At 33.0% G+C, this 23,997-nt stretch overlaps 1 protein-coding gene and 1 long non-coding RNA gene across 2 annotated transcripts in view; both read left to right on the forward strand.

Annotated features, from left to right (window-relative positions):
• The window catches only part of LOC144838616 (uncharacterized), a 311,214-nt gene that overhangs the window by 215,180 nt on the left and 72,037 nt on the right, over positions 1–23,997 (forward strand). The window lies entirely within an intron of this gene.
• LOC144837052 (adhesion G-protein coupled receptor G6-like) lies at positions 14,322–17,956 on the forward strand. The gene is made up of 6 exons (XM_078692035.1): positions 14,322–14,849; positions 15,220–15,375; positions 15,708–15,832; positions 16,118–16,380; positions 16,826–16,895; positions 17,443–17,956. The coding sequence occupies exons 1-6, from the start codon at positions 14,322–14,324 to the stop codon at positions 17,954–17,956; spliced, it is 1,656 nt and encodes a 551-aa protein (XP_078548161.1).

The following is a 23,997-nucleotide window of genomic DNA, read 5'->3' on the forward strand; positions in this document are numbered from 1 at the left end:
CTGAAACGCTTTCATCCATCTCAAAATGTGCACCTATCTTAGGTAGCGATCACGATGGAATCCAGTTGTGCTTAGATCTCGCTTTCAAAGGGACTCGCCTGCCTCCTGGCTATTTTTTAGACTACGCTAAGATTGATATTAATAGATTTAATAACACTTTCGAAAATACTGATTGGCCTGATTTTACATGCGCTATTGATATGAACTCTGCTTGGGACTTTTTTAGAACACATTTCCTTGATGTCATTCACAATGTAGTTCCGAAACGCAAGGCTAAGAGGCGTTCTAAACCTCCGTGGATAACGCCCGATATAATAAAACAATCAAGAATCAAGAAGCATTTATTCAAGAAAGCTAAAAATTCAGATGACGTAGTTAAATGGGATAAGTTCAGGAAATGTCGAAACGCTCTCAAATATCGTGTAAACAAATCATACTTTGAGTATGTTAATAATCTCGCGGCAAAAAGTAATACTGACAATGGAAAAGCGTTTTGGTCATTTATGAGGAAATCGCGAGCGAAAAACGCACCGAAGATGTTTAATATTAATGGGACACTAGTAGAGAATCCCCAGATTATTGCCGACGCTTTTAACTCTTTTTTTCAATCAAATTTCACTAATGACTCTGTGCAGGTTGAAACTCACACTGATTGTACTGGGAACCATATTGGCCTCTCTCCCCTCAATAACATCAATACAACCCCGTCGGAGGTCTTGTTCATAATTAACGGTCTGAAAATGGGGAAAGCTCCGGGGCCCGATGGCATAACGTCATCGATGCTTAAACTATCTGCTACATATTATATGTAAGCCCCTTTCTGAGATTTTCAATCTTTCGCTTCGTTCTGGCGTTCTTCCGACGGAATGGAAAGTGGCCAATGTGGTTCCCATTCACAAATCGGATGATGTTAAAGTTATAAACAACTATCGTCCGATTTCGCTATGTAGTGTTGTGGGTAAAATACTTGAGAGAATCGTGTGTAAAAATCTAACCGACCACCTTAACTTGCATGGTATGATGTCCTCACAACAGCACGGGTTTGTCTCCGGGAGGTCCTGTCAAACTCTCCTTGCCACTGCATACACCCATTGGTCTGATATTTTGGATGAACGCAAGCCCCCTCCCATTGATGCCCTGTTCTTAGATTTTAGCAAGTCTTTTAATCGGGTCTGTCACTCGCTGCTCCTTGAGAAGCTTCACCGTCTTGGGATCTGTGGCGAAATTTTGCGGTGGTTCACATCTTTTTTATTGGGTAGGTCTCAAAGAGTTGCGTTTAGGGGTGCCCTGTCATACAGTTGTCCTGTCTCCTCGGGAGTCCCGCAAGGTAGTGTACTCGGCCCGGTTTTGTTTAATGTATTTACTTTAAACTTGTCCTCCTCCATTGAATCGAATATTTTACTTTATGCCGACGATGTAGCTGTCTACAGGGCAATAAGATCTACCGAAGATAGTGCTGCATTGCAGAACGACATAAACGAAATTTATAATTGGAGTGTTCTTAATAAATTACCGCTTAATCCTATTAAATGTAAGCACATACGGTTTACTAGATCAGCCAAACTTAAGAACAGTGCAATCAATTATCTTATTGGGGAGAACGTTATTGAGAGGGTGGAGTGTTATTGAGAGGGTGGAGTGTTTTAAATATATTGGGATTACCTTTACACACAAGCTTGAATGGGGTACCCATGTCGCAAATGTTAGGTCTAAGGCGTCCAGGCTTCTGGGGTTTATCATGAGGGTCGTGCGTTTTAGAAACCACATCGTTATCCCGAAGCTTTTTAATGCTCTTGTTAGACCTATTATGGAGTATGGGATGCCGGCGTGGTTTCCGTATCGAAAGGGAGAGATTGAATCTTTAGAGAGGGTTCAACGCCGCATGACCAGGGTTTGTATACCTAAATCCAGGGGCACCCTGTCTTATGAGCAGAGACTTAGAGTTCTTGGTCTTCCGTCATTTGATCGTCGTATAAATTACCTATTGATTTCCTTTGTTTCCAAATGTCTCTATAACAAATATAATTTTAAAATTTTTGATTTTGTTCAGTTTAACCTCAGGCGTGACAATGATCTAAGAATTGTTCACAAGTTTGGTAGGACTGACAATTCTAAATTTTCTACATTTAAGCAGTTTCAACGCTCATGGGATAGGTTGCCTCAGGATCTTAGAAATACGCTCCCGATTAACTTAGGCTTATTTTTTTTTTTTTTTTTAATCTTTTGTGGTTAACTACCACCTTTATTCAACAATTACAGAATCTCATATATATATTTACATTATTTCATGCATATTTAGGCTTATTTATTAATAAATTAAAATGTTATTTTAAGCAAAATATTTCCTTTTATTCTTTTACAACTATCGGCCATTAATCCACGAAAAATTGAAACTTCATTTGATATCTGTGATAATAATAACAGTAATAACAATAATAATAATAATAATAATAATAATAATGTCTAGGGTAACTTTTGTATAGATATTTGTACTTTTTAATCTTCACGTTGTTTTTAATGTTGTAATTTTGTATTTTATTGTTGGATGATTATGTTTTGCTTTGGAGACCCACTTGATAGTTTGATTTAGTTCGCTTTTGGGAATCCTGTCTCTCTCTATTGTTTGTTATTTTTTGTTATAATTATGTGAGACGAAATAAATGAAATGAAATGTCTTACTGAATTTAAGCGATTACACGGGTTTTAAAACGAAACTGTCTTGCTCCGTCAGATTGTGACTCGTCGCAATTTGTAGTTTGTCCTAATCTATGGCACGCCAGGACGGACATAACTATTTCGAATTGACACTCGTCGCAATTTGTAGTTTGTCATAATCGGCCAATAACAGCAGCTGGCGTTTAAAAATGCTATGCAAATGATACAGCTAGCGCATGTAGGGTTAGAGGAGGAGAGAATGACGCGTCCGCCGCGGTAAATTCAAACATGCATGGAACATTGAAGCGTGTCATGTATTAAAGCATTATATATTGTGCGATCACGATACACGTCGTCATAATCTCAACTACAGTACTGTATTATAGACAATGCTATAAACTCTTAGTTTTCTTTAGAATTATAATCTGGTAATGGCGGTTGATGCAAAATCAACGAGGTAAAGTGTAAACGTAAACGTTTATGTAATTTTTACGGTACGTTTTGTAAGGCGTTTGATTTAATTCAACAAAACCAGAAGTAAACTACAGAGGTAACAAATAAATGTAAATCGGAAAAACAAACAAATGAATAAAATTATTATTAATTATTAAAATAAAGTACAGAATATAGTATAAATAGTTACATTTATTTAAATATTATTTATTTATTTATTGTATGTTTCAATATTTTTTTAATATATATCTTGGCATCTTTATTTAGAAAAATATTGCAGCCAAAGGCTGAATTGCTGAATTGTTTACAATAAAATTACAATATTCAATTATTAAAATGACATAACAAAGTTAACATTTATGTATAAAGAAACCATCGATTTTACAATAAAATTACAATAGTATATAATATAAAATGGCATAAAACATTTTAATTTTAAATATTAAACAAATCCTTCGTTGAGAGATATAAAATATAGGCCTATAGGCCTAACATGACATAAAAAGAAAAATGATAAAAATATCAAAAAAACATCATTGATCATCAGGTCGGTTATTTTAATATTATCTTTTACCTAAATGTATAACAAACAATTTGATCAAGAACTCTATTAAATACCATCGAGCTAAATTATGGAATTCAATCCATGTAGATATTAAAACTGCATCTATAACCTCTAAATTTAAATTAGTATACAAGACCTACTTACTTTCAAGATATGATAAACGTTAAATATATATATTTCCTAAGACCATTTTAAATAACAAGGCCATATACATGGCTGCAGTGCGACCAACCGACCGACCATCCGACCGACATGTGAGCTGACTAAAAATTGTAGTTTTGTTTTCTTTATTATTAGTTTATGTAGTAATTTACGCAAGTAACTTCAAACCCATAACATTATTATTTTATGTTTTGTTGGATTTTTACTCCTAGGAGTTTATTAACATGATAATCATAATAATTTTGTATATATTTTTGTTTTAAATAGGCCCTACGCAGTGATTTAAAAAAATGTTCTCCAGTCAGGAAAGTCTATTTTGCCGAATATAAATATAAAGGTTATAAGTGACATTTTTAGTCGCGTGCAACGCGACTCTACAGCTCACTATGTCGGTCGGTTTGTTGGATGGTCGTATGGTTGGTCGGTAAACACTAACTCAAATTTGAGCACGCGACTGCAGACATGTATATGGCCTTGTTCCTGTGAATACTTACTTTGCTATTATTTTTGTTTTGTTTTGGTAATTATAATTTAATATAGGCCTAAGATACAAAATCAATAGACCTTAGTAATGATCAATATAAAATGATACATTATTTTAATTACTGTAGGTTTGTATTTATTTATTTATCGTTATCTTTCTGAAATGTGTTAATATAATAATTATTTGATGTCCATCGACTCTGTTTGACTGAAAAAATACTAAAAATGAAACAATATCTATATAGAGTTTAGTAGCTAGTTTTGTCTCTTACATGCTATATTCAGCGAGGAAGTCTTTTAGTCTTTTTAATTTAGGCCTATAAGGAAACGACTAAAGTTTGGAAAATTCAAACAATTGCTGTAACCACTAAAACACGTGAATAACATTCTGGAATTAGACTCTTTAATAATTTCACAGAAAACCCACAAAAGCACAGTCAATTTAGCATATGGTTAATTTCCGCATTTATAGCAGAAAATAGTCTTACTGTAGTTCATTGTTGGACAGGGCATGTACAACTCCTTCGCGTGTATAGGAATACATTATGGAAAAAGCAAAACAACTGGTATTTCTATTTTTATGCATTGCACATTGCACAGGTAAGACGATTTCTTCTATTCGATTATTTGTTGCATGTGCGCTACTTAATTAGTGTCTCCTGTCTGAAGAGGAGGCCTACTAATATTGCTCAGAGTGCACAAGACTAGAAACTGAACATATTTTGTTTAGAGAAGCTGTGATTAAGATTGAGAAAACTAGATATAAACGTCTATAGAGATCGGAAATGTCTTTTCCAAGCCTCTTTCAGCTAACATTTTAGTTTCTTCAGATTTTGTTGCAATAATATCTAAACCAACAAAGTATATATTCTACAAATTTTGGGTAAAACTTTACATATCTACAAGGCTTGTATGCAGCTACTACTGTAATACCGTATTGATTCGAATAAAGAATTGTGGCATTTAATAAAATATATACTGCATACAGTTAATTATGTGTTTTCTTTATTTTTGTATAGTTGTTACTGTGTTTTCATTTTCACTTACAGTAGTATTTTCCCTTACTTTACTTACATTTACAGTAGAATAATTACTGTATATTTTTTCTGTAAACCAAGTGCAGTATTGCTGATACTATACTGTATATTTTACAGTATTGTTTTCCTTTACTGTATTTACAATTACAGTATAATGTTTCACTACTATACTGTAATAAATCTTACAGTATATTATTTTTTATCTGTTTATAGTAATACAGATGGTACTGTGAAATTTACAGTAAATTACTAGCAAATTACTCAGCTGCCAGTAAACATACTGTACCTTTTACAGTACAATTGTGTTAATAGAAAAAGTTTTTGTTTTACAGGTGAAGTTATGTTTGTGATCAACCGTAATCCTGCAGGAATTTTCATGTCGAATATGAGTTCCAGTGACAACACACATTTCAGTTTTGTTTCAACAATTCATAATGTTGAATTATCCCATCCCTTCGCTATTGGTTACGATGTTAACTCATCAACACTATACTGGTCTGACTTCTTCGGCAATAGCGGAATTAAACGTTATCTATTAGTCACTAACCAACATGAAGTTTTCGTGTCAACTAGCTTTTGTAAGATAAAATATTGTTTGTTCATTTTTACTTTTTTTTTATTAGAAAGAGGTTTTATAAAGAAAATTCTGGTCTAGAAAGTTGGGTGGCAAAAAAAAGGTGGTAGTAGGCCTAAAGAATTCTACTGTAATTGAAACAGTATAGGCCTACTAAGAACGAAGAACCATATAAGTAGGCCTATAAAGATAGTAGTAGGCCTAGGCTGTGATCTATCCTTGGCCTAAATCAGGAAAAGTTTATGTTTATTTATGATGTTGGCATAGAATTAGTAGAAAACCTCTCTCAAATAGTTTTTTAACAAGTTTCAATGGATATCAACAACAACAACATTTATTTAGAAAACAGTTCATGAAATAAAAACAGCATACATTAATTACAATAACTTAAAATGGTGACATTAAATAAGAACTGTTTCAGGGATCAGAAAAAGAAGTAAAAGAACTTGTCAAAAACCAACCCCTAAACAAAAACAACAAAAGAGCAACTGCAAGACAAATCATTAGCTAATAATAATAGATCTATAAATTATAATCCTACACAATTTATAAGTGGTTTATTTTTTTCATTTAACAAAAATAAAAAATCTAATTACGGCACATGATTATTTGTATTTGGAAACAAATGATTTTTTAATGGTTTTTTAAAAAATATTTTAAGGTTTTTACAACATGTCGTTTTTGTAGACAGTTCATTCCATAACTTAGAACCATATACTGTAACAAAAAATTGAGTCTTTTTTAGCCTCGTAAATGGTACTTCCAATCTTTTGGTATTTCTAAGATGATAAATGTTACGTACTTTATGTTTGAGGTAGAGATTGGCAATATATTATTTACATATTTATACATAATAGATAAAACTTGTAAGTTATGTAGATCATAAATATTTAGAATATTCTTCTTAGATCCGATAAAAGAAGTCATTTTGTCTGTTTCATTGTTTCGCGTTACGACGACGACAAGGAAAGTGACGGGAGTTTCAACTCTAACGTTCAACGCTAGAATTCAAATGTTCGCGCTATCGTTATTAAAAAATGATGATCTAAGCTGTCGTCCACTCAAAATCAGCTAATTTTTCTGTTGACATGTCCTGTGCATCTTGTCATGGATTACATTTTTTTGTGTATTGAATTGTATGTGCCCACCAAGCACGCAAACGAGTTCGCGATGACTGATTCGAATAATAAACATTCAATGGCCTCTCCAAACCCAACATTAGAGACTTAGGCCAAAACTGTGAATTTGCACAAAATGATATTATAAATCAACTATATAGTGATATGAACAAGTTAATAATGTCAAATTTGGTAACGCGTGCACATCTCGCTATATCCTGGATTCGCCTCGGCCAAATATAATGTATAGGCCTATGTGGTGTTGTTATTCTATACTGCTACTAAAGTATTTTCCATACTTTCAAACAATACAATACATGTTGTGTATCTATTATTAGATCTTCTGGACGTTTTTATGTGTATACATTATACATTATGTTTAAATGACAGTTGTAGTATTTATAAAATCTTATAGCCTATAAGTTGAGTAAGATTTCTCATTACAATTGTGATTTACAACAATTTATTACAACATTATGGTTGTTTAATATTGTTCATCGTTAATAAAGATGTGTATGGCTTAGCCGTTGATGGATCTGAAAAGAAGCTTTATTGGACAAGTAGTGCTGACCGCATTGAAGTAATAAATCTGGATGGAACGAACAGAAAAGTTCTGATTAAATCAGCATGCTATCCATATGCAATTGAGATAGACACAACTAACCGGTACGTCATTCTTTACAGTACAGTAGACAGTAGCCTCCGCTTTACTAATTTCGTAAGTTCTTATTAGTTGGTCTATTTTTAAAGGTCTGTGAACCACTTGTAACATAATTTTGACAGTAAAAGACAATATTTAGACTAGATGGTTTACGGATACACAGTAATTTCAGCGTAAAAACTGACGATTTTCAAATGTAAGCAATGCTTAGTTGGGTCCACAAGGGTTGGGTCCACAAGGGTTGGGTCCACAAGGGTTGGGGAGGGGGATTTTAAACAGGGTTAGATTAGGTGGTTAAAATTAGTACCGAAAGTATGAACTAACTTTATATACCATCGAGTAAACATTCTAGAAGTAACGCGTTATTTACCGAATTTTTCCGTAAATATAGATACCTGTACTGGACTGATACGGGAATCAAAATGATAGAGCGAGTGAAGTTAAATGACTTGAGTACAAGAACTGCCTTAGTAACGACTGAACTTGAATTACCATACGGACTTGTTTTGGCAGTTCCAGGTAGGTTTATACAAGACATAATGTATATGAATTGTATAATTGTATACAATAGTGTACGTACTAGTAAATAATACTGTAGGCTGTTTATGTTGTTAATTGGGTCGCGATCCCGTAGACTCATTCCTTTTATAAACAACATACATTTTTCATTAAAACTGACCAATATGTTGTACGTGACCAGTCACTGTTTATGTACATAGTCAGGCCTGAAAACAACAATAACACTTTTTACAATTGTATTGATCTTCAATCACAAAGATCACATATAATTCGTCAAAGTGGCGAGTTAAATTCTAGTATTACTTATAATTATCTCATTGTTTTCACTATAAGATGGGAAGATGTATTGGTGTGATGACGGAACTAATGTAATTGAGGAGGCTAATCTTAACGGAACTAACAGAAGAACGATTTTATCTGGGCTGACTAATCCGTATAAACTTGACATTTGTGGAAATTATCTGTACTGGACAAGTTGGAAGGATGACAATAGCCTATATCGAGTTGATAGAACAACTGGAGTATCATCAAAGCAAAAGAGCGATAGTAAACTTACTTCTCCAAGAGACTTATATATTTTAAAAGGTAAAAATGTGGGTGCAAATGACACACTAAATAACATTCCATACAATTAGTTCTGTTTATATTTGTATTAAAGTTTGGCTACACATAGCTTGAATAGTAAACACGTTTTAGACCAAAAACAAAATTGTAAGACGAACTCGAACGCGATTTTCAATTCCCTCAGTAAATCGGTTCCAGAAATCGGTTTGATGTGGAATCGGTTTTTTTTTTGAATTTGAATGCTTTTAATAATGTTTTACCGAGTACTTATTGCGCGATGTATTGTTTTATTACTTTTGAAATTCCTTCTTTAATTTGTTGTATCCTGCTTGACAATTACGGTCCACATGATGCATTATATGACTTAATTTTCTTATAGATTTAAATGAATGTTCTTCTAATCAATGTTCCACAAATGGAGTGTGTTATGATCCAATTTCTACTCGCTCATGTGAATGTTATACGTTCATACGTGAAGTTAGTGAAATTAGAAGTCGTACTGGTAAGCTTTACAATTTTCGCACCCTCCCAGACAACAACCAGCCTACGCCTCTGATACATATTTTAGCGTTGATTTTAAATTATATACCTAACATACTTTATTATTCCATAATACACCTTTAATATTAATCATTCTTCCTGATGTTATTGATTGTTAATTCTCTGATCTTATGTAATATTTTCTTATAGAAGGTTGCCCTTACGATGTGGTAATAGTGGAAAATGTAAACTATACATTTGAATATACCTCGCTGGAAATGTTGGCAAATTCTATAGAATTATGTGGTATAGATAACAGTGAGTTCAATAACATTATTATGTAGGCCTTTTCAAACCTATTAAACCTGCCCAATACTGCCTTTGGATACTAAAAGTTGTGGTAGTTATCGTACGTAGTTATTAAAAATACAGTATTTCACAGTTCCAAGCACCACATTATAAAAAAGATTACTTTTAGGCCTACTTTTGGAACACCATTCTGTCACATTATGACATTAATTAACATAAAATATCACGCACATTTCTTGTTAGGTTCATTAGCAGAGCGGATGTGTAATCGTAACCTACATGGAGGAGGAGGCATCTGGGGAAAAATTACTGTAAAAATATGCGCAAACTATACAATTGATGAACTAGCAGAGGTAGGATAATAATCCGGCATATGCGTATTGCTAAATAAAGTGATTGCTTTGCTACACTTGTTTGAAAAGTCTAAATGATAATATATAATTAATAATAAGAGAATTATGATTAATGCAGTATTTGGATAATTTTAGTATCAAACAGTTCAGATAGGCCTTGAAGTAGGCCTACATCACCTATACTTATCTCGCATGTCATAATAGTATTGGAAGTGAATTGTCGTATCGTAAAAAAATTGAACATTTCTAAAAAGAATTCTAAAATATTTAGTTGCAACTGTATTGTTAATAACCTCATGAAGAAGAGTGATGAAGAAGAGATATATTGTGCCAATTATTTTTTTTTGTAAATCGAGTACAATATATATTTTTTAATTGTCATTTATAATACTGCATTACCAATATAATAAAACGACATTTTGTTGAAAATAAATTGTTAAACGATTTTGCAAATAAATTATAATTGAGAAAACTAACACTAAGTAAACATTTGAAAAGAGATAATGGATGTGAAAATAGTTCATCGTTCGTTTGTGAGTACCTTTATACTATCACATGATTTGTAGCTTTTCGTCCATTCCTCCTAATTAGGACTTACAGTAAAATGTTTTAAACATTTTTGTAGATAATTGTGACAGAAGAAAACGCTGAAGCAATTGCTTCGCAGTTATCAACTATTACTGGTGAAGACTATAAAATTGACAATGGAGCTATTGATGCCATTGCATCGATTCTAGAAGATGTAACTAATGTAAGCAAAGGAAATGAAAAGGTAAGCACTGTGATATGTAACTGTATTTCATTATTTTCATAAATGTTTGTTTAACTCTATATCGCCGACAAACGGAAGCAAATCGTTCATTAAAGCATCATCAATTTCAACCAATAAAACCCCACAAAGACCAAATTTATCGAGAATGGAGAAACTACCTCGACACAGTACGCCGACTGCAAAAGGACACAGCGCCATAGGTACTCATTTTTCTAAATTAAAATTAGAGCAAGTATCTGCAAATGTTGAGATGAGCATTCAATCCAGAAAAAAGCATAGGTAGAGTAAAAGCACTATCACATCTTAATTTTGGCGTTCTAAATGCACGTTCACTGCGTAATAAGTGTGATGAATTTGTGGATCTAGTTGGTAGCTATAATCTAGATGTAGTGGCGGTGTCTGAAACCTGGTTAAGGCCAGATGATGATCTTGTGATTGGAGATATAACTCCACTAGGATATCGTTTTGTGCATGTCCCTAGGGTGGAAAAAACAGGGGGTGGTGTTGGAATTCTGTCTAAGTCCAGCTTAGTTGTAAACATGAAAACTGATGTACATACATATGCATCATTTGAGGCTATACATGTGCAGATTACGTCTAACTCGAAATCTCTTCGTTTAGTTAACATATATCGACCACCAATCTTGTCTGTTACAGAATTCCTCAATGATTTTGAAAAAATGTTGTTTGACTATATTCTCTTTTCGGCTGAAATTGTCTTTTGTGGAGATTTTAATATCCATATGGATAATACTAAAAATGTGGCAGCAAATAGATTTAAAACAATGCTTAGATCGTTTGGTCTCCAGCAGCATATAAATGAACCCACACACTCTAGTGGGCACTGCCTTGACCTTATAATCACTAGAGATGATCTACTGCTCCCGGATGTTAAGATACATCCTGGCCTGTCAGATCATTTTGCCATATTTTGCAAGTTGGATCTTAAACGGCCCACAACCCGTAAAACTGTAAGGAAAAGTCGCAACCTAAAACAAATTGATATTGAGAAATTCCAAAATGACATTCAAGCGTGTGTGTCTAATATAACCGATGTAAGTGTGATTCTTGAAGATAGTGTAGAAAACTATTCTCATCTCAGAGCTGTACTTGATTTACATGCGCCAGTTCAGAAAAAAACAATTAGGCAAAAGGAAGCTAAACCGTGGTATACAGATGAAATTCGATCTGAAAGGAAATTACGTCGTCAACTTGAACGTAAGTGGATGAAATCAAAGCTTCTTAAGGATAGACAGGAATACTGTGACCAAAGATGTATTGTAAATGGACTGATTGAAAAGGCCAAAACGCGGTATTACTCTAGTCTGGTTAGTGACTGCACAGGTGATCAAAAGAAACTTTTTGATTTAGTAAATAAACGTTTACATCGTTCCAAGTCATCAGTCCTTCCTTCGTCTGTCTCAGATGAAGCTCTTGCTGAAAGATTTTCTGTATTTTTTATAAATAAAATTAAATCAATTCGTGATTCACTAGAAAATGAAAATACTGCAGAAGTTACAACTGCTTCTGGTAAATGTAAAAATATAAATAAATCTTATGATTTAACTAGGTCCATACAGCTTTCTCAGTTCGAACCTGCAAGTGAGGAGGAAATTCTAAATATTGTCAAAAATTCTCCCTCAAAATCGTGTGCACTTGACCCGGTACCAACTTCACTGATAAAGAAATGTACTTCTGCATTTATTCCATTAATCACACATATTGTAAATAAGTCTCTTGAAAGTGGTTCTTTCCCAGAGTCTCTTAAAGTCACTCATGTTCGACCCACATTGAAAAAAATAGGTCTAGATCCAGAGATTCTGAAAAACTACAGACCTATCTCGAATCTTAGTTTTTTAGGAAAAATAATTGAGAAGGTTGTTTCTAAACGGATATTGTCGCATGTACAAAACCATAGTCTACTTGATCCGTATCAATCTGCCTATAAAGTGCATCATAGTACTGAAACTGCATTACTTCGTGTAAATAACGATATCCTACGTGCAATGGATGATGGAAAGCTAACTGCTCTAGTATTATTAGACTTAAGTGCAGCATTTGATACGGTTGACCATTCCGTGTTGTTAAATAGACTCAGTACGTATATTGGTATTGAAGGAAAAGCACTTGATTGGTGTCGGTCATATTTGGAAAAAAAGGCCTCAACACGTACGTATTGGTGATGCTATCTCAAAAGCTTCTTTTTTAAACTTTTCGGTACCACAAGGATCTGTTCTTGGGCCGCAATGGTTCACAATTTATTTACAACCAATACGGGATATCATTAGTAAATATGATCTGTACTATCATGTTTACGCTGATGATACTCAGATTTATATTTCTTTTAAACCTACAATGACACACATTGACATTTCTTTGGAACTGCTCCAACATTGTATCCATGAATTGCGTGTCTGGATGAAAAACAACTTTCTTAAATTAAATGATGAAAAAACAGAATATATTCTCTTTGGATCAAAGCTGCAGTTGGAAAAATTGCCACCAAGTTTTATTTACATTGGTGAAACCCAAATAGACCCGGCTAGGCAGGTTAGAAATCTAGGGGTTGAAATGGATGCGGGTATGACTATGATTTCTCATATCTCAAAAACTATTTCTACGTCGTCTTTTCACTTACGAAACATCCGAAGGATTCGAAAGTTTATTAATGAGGCAGCAGCTAAACAACTTGTTCATTCTTTTGTCACTTCACGACTGGATATGGGAAACTCATTGCTATATGGGCTACCACAAAAACAACTCCACAGGCTTCAGCTGATTCAAAATACAGCGGCACGAGTTGTTAAAAAACTACCAAGATATGCACACATATCAAATACCTTGGAAACTTTGCATTGACTTCCTGTTAGGTACCGCATTGTTTTTAAAATATTACTCTTTGTTTTTAAGTCTATTAATGGCATGGCTCCTGAATATATTTCTGACAAGCTTAGGCTGTATGTTCCCAGACGGAATCTGCGAAGTCTCACCACTCATGGGGAGACAGAGCTTTCACCGTTACTGCTCCTCGTCTATGGAATGCTCTACCGAGCTCTATCAGATTTTGCAAAACTGTTGATACTTTTAAAAAATTATTAAAAACACATTTATTCATTAAGGCATATGGAAATCATGAGGTTTCTTAAAGTTCTAGAATTGTATAGTATACTTTTTCCTGACCAGCATTATCTTTGGGGTGCCTCTGTCTTGGTTGTTGTCTCTGAGCACCCGGTCGTCTGTGGCAAGGCAAATGTGTATCCTGTTCCTTTGTTTGGTCACCTAGATAGGGGTCCGGGACCGCGACAGAACGAGAACGGATGGGGACCAAAGAAATTGCATTTTATTTGTCGGGCATTTGTATGATTTGTTTTATTTTTTTGAATGCGCCTTGAGCACTCTTGAGTGGTATGTGCGCTATAAAAATCCTGTTATTATATTATTATTATTATTATACAAAGCGTCAGTTCAACATAGCTTCCATGAATAACAAACACATATTATTTATATTTACCAGAATTTATTATTATTATACAAACGTAACTGATTGTTTCAAGTTCAAGTTATTGGAAATATTATTCTTATAGGCCTATCAATTATTTTTCAGGTTACCAACTTAATGGTAAAAGTTGTGAGTAACTTACAAAATGCTGACGATGAACTTTTTTTAACAAACAATCGAAGCATAGATGGCACTTCTAGGATCAGACGGTCTCTTGAAGTTCATGTAGCGTCACTGTCAGACTATGAAGCGGTTGAAAAGAATTTAGCTGTTCAAACTAAACAGTATCTTTCTGATGAACTAAACAAAGGTATTGGGTATTTTATAAATGTATCCACCTCTGAAACCGGTTTTCAAGGCGAGAACATTCACACATTTCACATAGTGGATGACATAAAAACTGAGAAGATAGATACATCAATATTTCTGCCTTCTGAAATTGTTGAATTAAATCTGGATCAAACCGGCTCAAACAAGACTCAAGTGACCATCATTATATATCGGACATCTAAGTTGTTTACGTCTAATCGTTTGCTGTCCAATAATAGTACGGAAGTTGGAAGTCGTGTAATTTCTGCTACTGTTGAAAAAGTCGCAATTGAAGGTCTGAATGAGCCCATCAAAATAACTTATTCCCCGGTTGTGGTAAGTTAACTCCGACTCAGCCTTTTCGTTAAACCCCCCCCCCCCCCCCCCCCAAAATTGAAGTGTCTTAAAGTACAATGTTTGCACATTGGGAACGGAATAAAAGAATGACAATATTATTGAGTAAAATTATGACGATTACGTTTGAGTTTAGGTGCGTGTGAGTCAACTTCATAACGGCATTGACGGACGATGATAAAACCCCACCATTAAATTAGTAATTTGGATAAAAAATAATATAGTTGTTTTAAAGCTAATAATTGTATTTATGGGATTACTTGTATTGTCCACAATTATTTCTGTGACATAGTGTCAGTAAGTAGGCATACAGTCTATCTACTGAAAGTAAATACTATTTGATTTATTATAGGAAGGTGTACTTTGTAACTTTGAATGTGTTTTCTGGGACTTTACATTGCAAAACGGACATGGTGATTGGTCTAACGAAGGCTGTTATCACAACACAACATCAGACGATCGTATCGTCTGCTTCTGTGACCATTTAACTAACTTTGCTATCTTAATGGTTAGTCAGTATTTTCTTTTAGTTGTAGAATATACTTGTATAATGTAAACTATAATGTTATATTAGGTATATAGTCTTTTCCTGACAATTAGTTGTCTTTGTATATGGTTTTTGAGTGAGCTTACCATGTGACAGTACCGGGCACGCAGCAGGAACTTTTTTTCTCACCAAATGAAGTTCCTCAATTCAGTAAATACATTTTAAAAAATCATGTCAGTAATCATTCAATCAGTGACCTGGTTTGTTTGATTGGCCTGCTCAGTGACATCTATATGAATAAATGGACGTAATGCATGTTGTTTACCATAGTATAAATACATGTTCTTTGACAGGATTACACTGGACAAGCCGGCCCATCTACTACATTCGAGGATGTACTTACATACATTAGCATCATTGGTTGCGTCATATCCATCATTTGTTTGGCATTTACGATTGTTACATTTACATATTTCAAGTAAGATTAATCAAGAAACTAAATCATTATATACATTTAAGCACTTAACACTATAGCTAGTATTATGATTTCATTATTCTCTCTTTCACCATTATTCTCGTCATTAAGTGTCTGTGAAGAGAAATGTACAGTGGGCCAATATACAGTATCATTATGATGTGAATTTTCATTCAGTTGTACAATAGGTTGTCAGGAATGTGCCTAATTCAGTTCCACAATTATTGCCAATCTATTACAACTACATTTAAAACAACGTGGTTTTATTATTTTAAAAATTCATTCTAGAAAATTACGTGGAAAACGTCCCCAGTGTATACTAGTCAACCTGTGTTTTTCTCTGCTGTTCCTATACACTACATTTGTGATCGGTATTGAGTTAACATCGTGTCCCAATTGCTGCATTGTGGTAGCCATTCTTCTACATTACTTTGTTCTCACAACACATTTCTGGATGCTTGTTGAAGCCGTTAATATGTATCTGCAATTCGTTTTAATATTTCACGATGGAGTACGTTTTTTCGTGTTGAAGTCTGCCTTAGTTGGATGGAGTAAGTAGATATGTTTAAGCTACTAAGCACTAGACAAACACGAATTCTTATGAAACACCCAAACAGCACGTCCTTCCACACAACATCACCATTATAACTTCAATTAGATTGCCGCAGAACATTTTAAAAAGTGTTTAACAGGCAACAAAATTATAGAATGTACTGCAGTCATACATAAATAATCATCAAAGTATTCAATACGCTAATTTACTTGTTGACATTCCATTCTTTCTAATTATGATAATTTATGGCAAAACTTTTTTTAAAGAACATGTGATTTAAGAAAAGGGAAAGAATTTACGTAGACCTATGGTACTATCCTTGGCTGTTTGCCTAAATTATATTTAAAAAACAACACAGCACAGACGCCAACAATGAATGAAATGTATATCGTAAAAAGTATCAGGCCAAATATCAAAGTGCTGCTTATTTGTTGTTTTAACAGTTCTTCCTATCATACCAGTTACGATCATTGCTGTTATGAAGTGTGATGAAACATATTCCAATGACGAGTAGTAAGTTGTATTTATTGAGATAGTGTCAGAGGTTGCAAAAACTAATAACGCTTATATCGTTATATATAACGTAGTAGTTTTCAGTAGTTGTAGGCCCCTAAATAACTTCCGGAACAGTAGGATAATCCTAACCAGGAAAGATTGAGATTTCCCTTCACCCTGGCCTAACTAGAGTTAATGTTTGCTTGGGAAAGACTGTAGTGACCTAATTATTAAGTGGTCTGTCTATCCACTTCTTTGATAATAGCCAACTCTTCCTTTTTTTGATTAAGCTAGTCATCTATTCAGTGAAAGACCTAAAATATTTGATTTACAGGCCTATCTGGAATAGCCGCTCCATAAGCATTTAATACTAATGCGCATTGATACTATTACGATATTTAAATGCATGCATTATTGACTTATAGAATAATATTCTGCAATAAGATAAATTATAAATTGAATTCACACATTCTAAAGTTATACTGGGACGCTGGATTTTACTAAAAAGTTTCTACTTGATATATGCAATCATTAACGGAAAAATTACCTTCTTTTTCCCACTCAGTTGTTTTATGAAACCTGGAAACCCGTTATACTTCGGTTTGTTACTCATCTCATCTATCATCCTCTTCATCAACATGGTCATGTTCGTATTAATCATCCGAGGACTGACTTGTCAACGAACAGTAACAGCGTCAAAACTGAAGGATAGAAGTAAAATGGACGAGTTGACTACACACCTACGACAAGCCATATCGATAACTATGCTTCTTGGTTTAACGTGGATCTTCGGATATTTCTCTATTCATTCTTCTGATGCAGTTCGTTATTCGTTCCAATTGTTGTTCTGCGTATTCAATTCCCTCCAGGGATTTGTTATCTTCGTATTTCTCTGTATTCGTCATAAGGATGTCAGAGATGCGTGGGCGAGTTGTTTCTGCTGTCTAGAAACCAAAGCCACTGGAAGCAGCACTGCCAACTCAAATCCGCGACGTGCGATTGCAAATACCAACTTTAATTCAAAGCACTCTTTATACCAAAGTAGGCAAAATCAGCAGCACAAAGGCTTTAGCAGATAAGCCTTAGTTATTTCAGATTAGGTCATGTTTAACTGCAAAAACAAAACAATATATTCCGTTGGAAGGGGTGGGGGGTGGTGGGGGGGGGGGGGGGGGTTCAATCACCACCAAAAAAGGGGACAAATTGCCATCCAATTTTTCTAGACCAGAATTTTCCATAGATTACGAATTTGGAAAGGTAATCGTCAAATGTCAATAATGACGAATGTCAATATTGACCAATCACAGATAGTTTTCCTGTGCATAGTATAGTACAAATTTTGTTTTCTGAAGAGAAAGAAAACCTGTTTATAATAAGGTCCATCTTTCCCAAGGTTACATATATACTGTTCAAAGTTAGCAGTACAGTATGATGTCAGTATAATAAACTCTGATAAATCTGATTCTCTTCTTTATGCGTCTATCTAACGAACGTAAACACCTAAATATTTTCATTTCCATTTAAGCTTATTCATAATAAAACATTTTATATAGTATTGGAAAACAATAGACTATTAGGATAAAATGAATGGGACATAAAAAATCATTATTGGCAGTGGCAAGGGTCGGAGACTAATAGAACCAAGTCACTGTCAACTAATATTTTTAAAAAGCAATGCTTGGATTGATTGTGTTCACTGTAAATGATTATGTCACAGTCTCTTCAGACACTTATCCCCCAAAGTGCTTAAGGCGCCTGTGAAAAACCAATGGAAACTAATCCGTAAACTTTACAAAGCTACAAATCTGGACAAAAACCATTAATTGTATTTTGTTTACCAGTTAATGAACACAGACTGGTTAGTACAAAATGTTCTCATGACTGCAGTCGCGTGCTCAAATTAGTGTTTACCGACCGACCGACCGACCGACATAGTGAGCTGAGCAAAATTATAGATTGCCAACATAAAGAAGCAACCTCAACATTAGAGGGATTAGATCAAAAGATAAATTGAAAAAAGTATTTCAATGGTGTAAAGACCAAAAACAGATATACTTCTTTTACAGGAAACACATTTAACAAATGAATTAACCAATAAGTCTTTTTTTAATTGGGAAGGAGAGGCCATGCACAGTGTTAGTAGTTCACATAGTAGAGGCGTTTCTGTTCTAATTAGGAAAGGGTTAGATTGTAGTGTTAGTAAATCTTTAATTGATAAAGACGGAAGATATATTTTTATAAAATTGCTTGTTCATAGAAAGCCACTTATTATTATTAACGTCTATGCGCCAAATTAGTGTAAAAATAGAAGTACATTATTCAGAAATATTCATAAAATTTATAAAGATTTTAATGACGAGAGTTGTAAAACGGTTATCATGGGAGGAGACATGAACTGTATTTTAGATATAGATTTAGACCAAAAAGGAAGTGTAAATAAAATAGATAAATCTGTAATTACTCTTAAAAATCTAAGTTGATAGATGGTTGTAGAACAATAAATCCAAACAAAAAGCGGCAAAAACTAAAAAATATTTATCGCAGGTTAGATTACTGGTTTACGGTATATCAGAAGATTTAGTAATAAATGGGGATGTTTTGTTTTGTGATATATGCCCGACGTTCTTTTCTGACCACCAAGCGATTTCTATTAGTTAGACATGCAGGAACCAAGACTCTGGAAATGTAATAATAGTTATCTGCAAGATAAAACATATACACATTCAATAAATAACATAAACAAAATATTAGCGAACACGTCAAATAACTGGAGTTCAGTCATGCAATTGGAAATTATAAAAACGAAAGTTAAAGAATTTTCAATTCAATACGGTAAAGCAAAAAGTAAAAAAAAATATATAAAAAAAGAAAAATTACAAAAAGAAATAAAAATTTTAGATCAAAACATTATTAATAAGTCTAATTATAATGTAGAGTTTGAAACTAGTATGGAAAACAAATGATGTTGAAGCCAGAGGTGCTCAGATAAGATCGAGGGCTAAATGGATTGAAAAAGGTGAACGTAGTACATCTTTTTTTTTTGGTCTTGAAAAATCAAACGGTAAAAATAAACAAATTAAGACCCTGTTAAACAAGAATGTAAAGATTGTAACAAAACCAGAAGATATACTTGATGTTCAAGTAAAACATTTTAAAAGTTTGTATGAAAGTGTTAAAATATGCCCCAAAACAATTAATGAATTATACCTGAAAAAGACAAAAGTGAAGACTCTCACTGATATAGAGAAAGAGTTATGTGAAGGTAAAGTCACTATTGAGGAATGTAAAATGGCTCTTTTAAGCATGAAGAAAAATAAATCGCCTGGCTCAGATGGACTAGGTGTAGAATTTTACATTTTCTTTTTGGGACAGTGTTGGACAACTGATATGTGATGAATCCTTTGATTCAAAGGAACTTTCAAATTCACAAAGAAGAGGTGTTATTACCCTTTTATTTAAAAGTGGTGAAAAACAAAATTTAAATAACTGGCGTCCAATTACACTCCTAAATACTGCTTATAAAATTCTTGCGCATGTGTTAAGTTATAGACTACGCAGGGTCATTAATTTAAATGTCGAAGCTAGAATAAGTCAGTTAGCTGATGACACAATACTTTATGTTGGTAATGAAAAGAGTCTTCATACAGCGGTAGCGGTTATGAAATGTCAGGCTTGAAATTAAACAAACATAAATCAAAAGCTATGTGGATGGGTAAATGGAAAAATAGAAGTGATAAACCACTTGATTTAAGTTGGGAAAAAAGCCGATAAAGATATTAGGAATATATGTGGGTTATGATTACAAGACTTGTGAAATTAAAAATTGGAGTGATAAACTGGTTGATTTTTAAAAGATTTTGAAATTATGGAGTTCTAGAAATTTAACACTTTATGGGAAAGTAATTAAATTGAAGTAACTTGCACTAGCAAAACTTACATACAATGCAAATATTATTACTGTACCAAAGTATGTTTATGACATAGTTAACAAACAAAGTTATAAATTTTTATGGAGTAAAAAATCTGAAAGAATAAAAAGGAAAACCTTAATTGGAAACCTAAATGAAGGTGGAATTAAAATGACAGATTTTAAATTACATACAAAAGCGCTTAATGTCACTTGGCTAAAGAGGTTGTTACATGAAGATGAAGCAAAATGGAAATTTATTCCAAAATTTTATATTAATAATTTATGTTCAGAAAATATTCTTTTTTAACATGACAGATGAAAACCACTTTATACATAAAATGCCTATGTTTTATGAGAGTATGTTGAAAGCATGCATAAAGTATAATAATTGCTGTAAATGAAGTGTAGACACGTATGATGATAATAATCTATAATGAATGAACAGTTGTGGGGTAATAAGTTAATACAACTTGAAACCCAATCTCTATTTTATAAACACTGGATTGAATGTGGCATTATTTTAGGGAAGGATATTATAAAAAAATAGATTCATAACTTCAAAAGAATTATTTGTAAAATTAAAATGCAAAGCAAATTGGTTAAATGAATACATGTGCTTATTAAAAGCGATACCAATACAATGGAAAACTATAATTAAATACGAGAATAATTGTTATTATAATATAACAGAAAATATCGTTAAGAATAGATATAAGGACATTACAACAAACAAGACATTTTTGTCCCTCCGGTTTGTCAGAGAAAATGGGAAAAATATTTTGATAATTTGAATATTGATTGGAAGTCATGTTGGTTATCTAAAGTTTGTAAAATGAAAGATAAAAAATTAATACAATTTAATTACAAACTTTTAAATATAATTTTAGCAACAAACAAAAGGTTGTTTATCTGGAAACTAAAAGATACTAATATATGTGGTAGATGTGGAGAGGTATAAGATGAGGAGCATATTCAAGGTTTTTGGACAAAAATAGAGATTGTTTTAAAAGATACCAATCATATAAACATGTCCTTTTAAAATCTAATAGTTGGTACAAGAATTATTCTTACCGATTTTATATATACCTTTGCTGCTTTCACGGTTTATAAACAAAAGATACTGGCTGATGTTACAAATAAAAGTTATTTTAATTTATGGAAATCTTTTAAACAAGGAATTCTATTCAGAATAGAATGTGATATAGTTTATAAAAGACAGAAAAGCTTAAAAAAAATGGGAAAAAGTAAAAAATATTATTTTAGCAATGTACACAATTGTTAAATATTAACAGGCTAAAAACACGAGAAAATATGATTACGACACAATACTAAGTGTTCTAGTATTGTTTTTACCTTGTAAATTATTAGTTACAGTATATTTTATTTTGTGATGTTCTAATGGCAATAGTGAATCTATATTAAGTGATGTATATTTCATTTTAACTTCAGTCTATTTTCTAAATACTTTAACTTTTTTATTTATGTAAAATACTCAAAATAAGAAAAACATAAACAAAACTTTAGGCTTCAGAGATAGTTGTTGACAATGAAAGTTGAAAGTAAAAATTGTAAGGAATGAAATAAAAGTGAGTGAATCTCACAAAAGACAAAAACATAAAGAAGATCAAATCAGATAGTTTATTGCCTCAAAATGAATATTGCAGGCCTGCAACCATGTTCTGACCAATCTTTGCAAAATGAATTTTGAAAGGTTTTATAAGAGCCATTGTCTGTAAGAATAAAAGAAATATAAAAAATAGTGGCAGACTAAAAAAAATGGATTTCTTTTAAATTTTGCACATAGTTATATATGTGTTGAGAGAAATCAAATATGAAGTATTTTTTATTTCACACATATATTTCCATGGCAACGGCCAAATTTGTATTTTTGACAAATTTTGTCCTTTTTTAAGGTTTTTTAAAATGGATATTGGTAGTACTTTGATGAACGATATTTTTGTTTTGTTCATTTAATTATAAAAAATAATTAGTGTATGCATAATAACAATACATTGTGTACCTGTTTCATATTATTTTTATATTTTTGATTTCATACATTGGGATATACCATTTATTTAAAAAGGGGTGTTTTTCAGTTTTTTTAAATTGTTAAAAACAACTAAATTTTTTAAGCTGATTTCTTACAAATAGGTAGTTCTAATGTTTAATAAGTGATTTCTAAAATAAAATACTGGGGTAATTTAAAAATCTACAAGCAATGTTACCAGAAACATAGGCATTTTTATAAAAAAAAAACATGGTATATTAGTAAAAACATTTTTTTTTTTTGATTATCTGATTTTAATGTTTTATATAATTTACCTCGGCCAAGGAGGTATATGTAACCGATCGCGTGGGTTTGTTACTTGGCCAAATTGAAAATTGGCCAAGTATGTTGATCTGTTTGGTTTGTGTGTTTGTTTGTTTGTTACTTGGCCAAATTGAAAATTGGCCAAGTATGTTGATTGGTGCGGTTTGTGTGTGTGTGTGTGTGTGTTTGTTTGTTTGTCATCACTCTAGCGCTCACAGTTTTGATTCGAATGACTCCAAATTACTACCATACATGTCACCTGGTGCAAGGATGACACCGCTCAATTTTGGTTAAAATCCGGACCACGGTTCCAATTCTGGACCACTTTTAAAAATTATTTTCAGACCTCCTAGTGTTAAAAGATAGGACAGAATTATCAAAAGCCGGTGAGCAGTCTTAAATTAACAAGTAAACTTAAATTGCATTTTCTCGAGAACTACTTGTCCAAAAAACTTCATTTTTGTACAAGAGGCAAGAGTTATAATTTGTGATTTGTAATTTTAAAACTTAATTAGATTTAATATAGAGGTTTTTTGATGCGAGTAGTTTACAAAACCTATTTCTTTTCAAATTCACCCGTGTGTTTTTCGCGTTGCTGTTCTATTGTTAGCCGACTGAAGCTATTGTTCGTTGAAAGGCTGGTTACATAACCTGTACACTAAACTCGTATACACAGGATTGTAGTGAAATTAGCCTAAATCACACAGCATTAAGACACACACTTTTGGTGAAAATCGGGTCAAGTGTGTTTAGGAGGCCAATTTTGATTTGGCCAAGTATCGCGCTATGCGCGAGGGCTAGTTTGTTTTGTTTGTCTGTCTGTTTGTTTGTTTGTTTGTTAGCAGGATTACTCAAAAAGTAATTACAAGATCTTTACCAAAATGAATATACGGATAGAT

This window comes from Antedon bifida, chromosome 3, assembly GCF_963402885.1.
Source record: "Antedon bifida chromosome 3, ecAntBifi1.1, whole genome shotgun sequence".
Lineage (NCBI taxonomy): Eukaryota > Metazoa > Echinodermata > Crinoidea > Comatulida > Antedonidae > Antedon > Antedon bifida.

Coding starts and splice junctions, on each gene's coding strand:
- LOC144837052 (XM_078692035.1), top strand. CDS start 14,322: ATGGTAAAAGTTGTGAGTAACTTACAAAATGCTGACGATGAACTTTTT. Junction 15,376..15,707: donor CTAACTTTGCTATCTTAATG/GTTAGTCAGTAT, acceptor GTTCTTTGACAG/GATTACACTGGACAAGCCGG. Junction 16,381..16,825: donor GTCTGCCTTAGTTGGATGGA/GTAAGTAGATAT, acceptor TTGTTTTAACAG/TTCTTCCTATCATACCAGTT.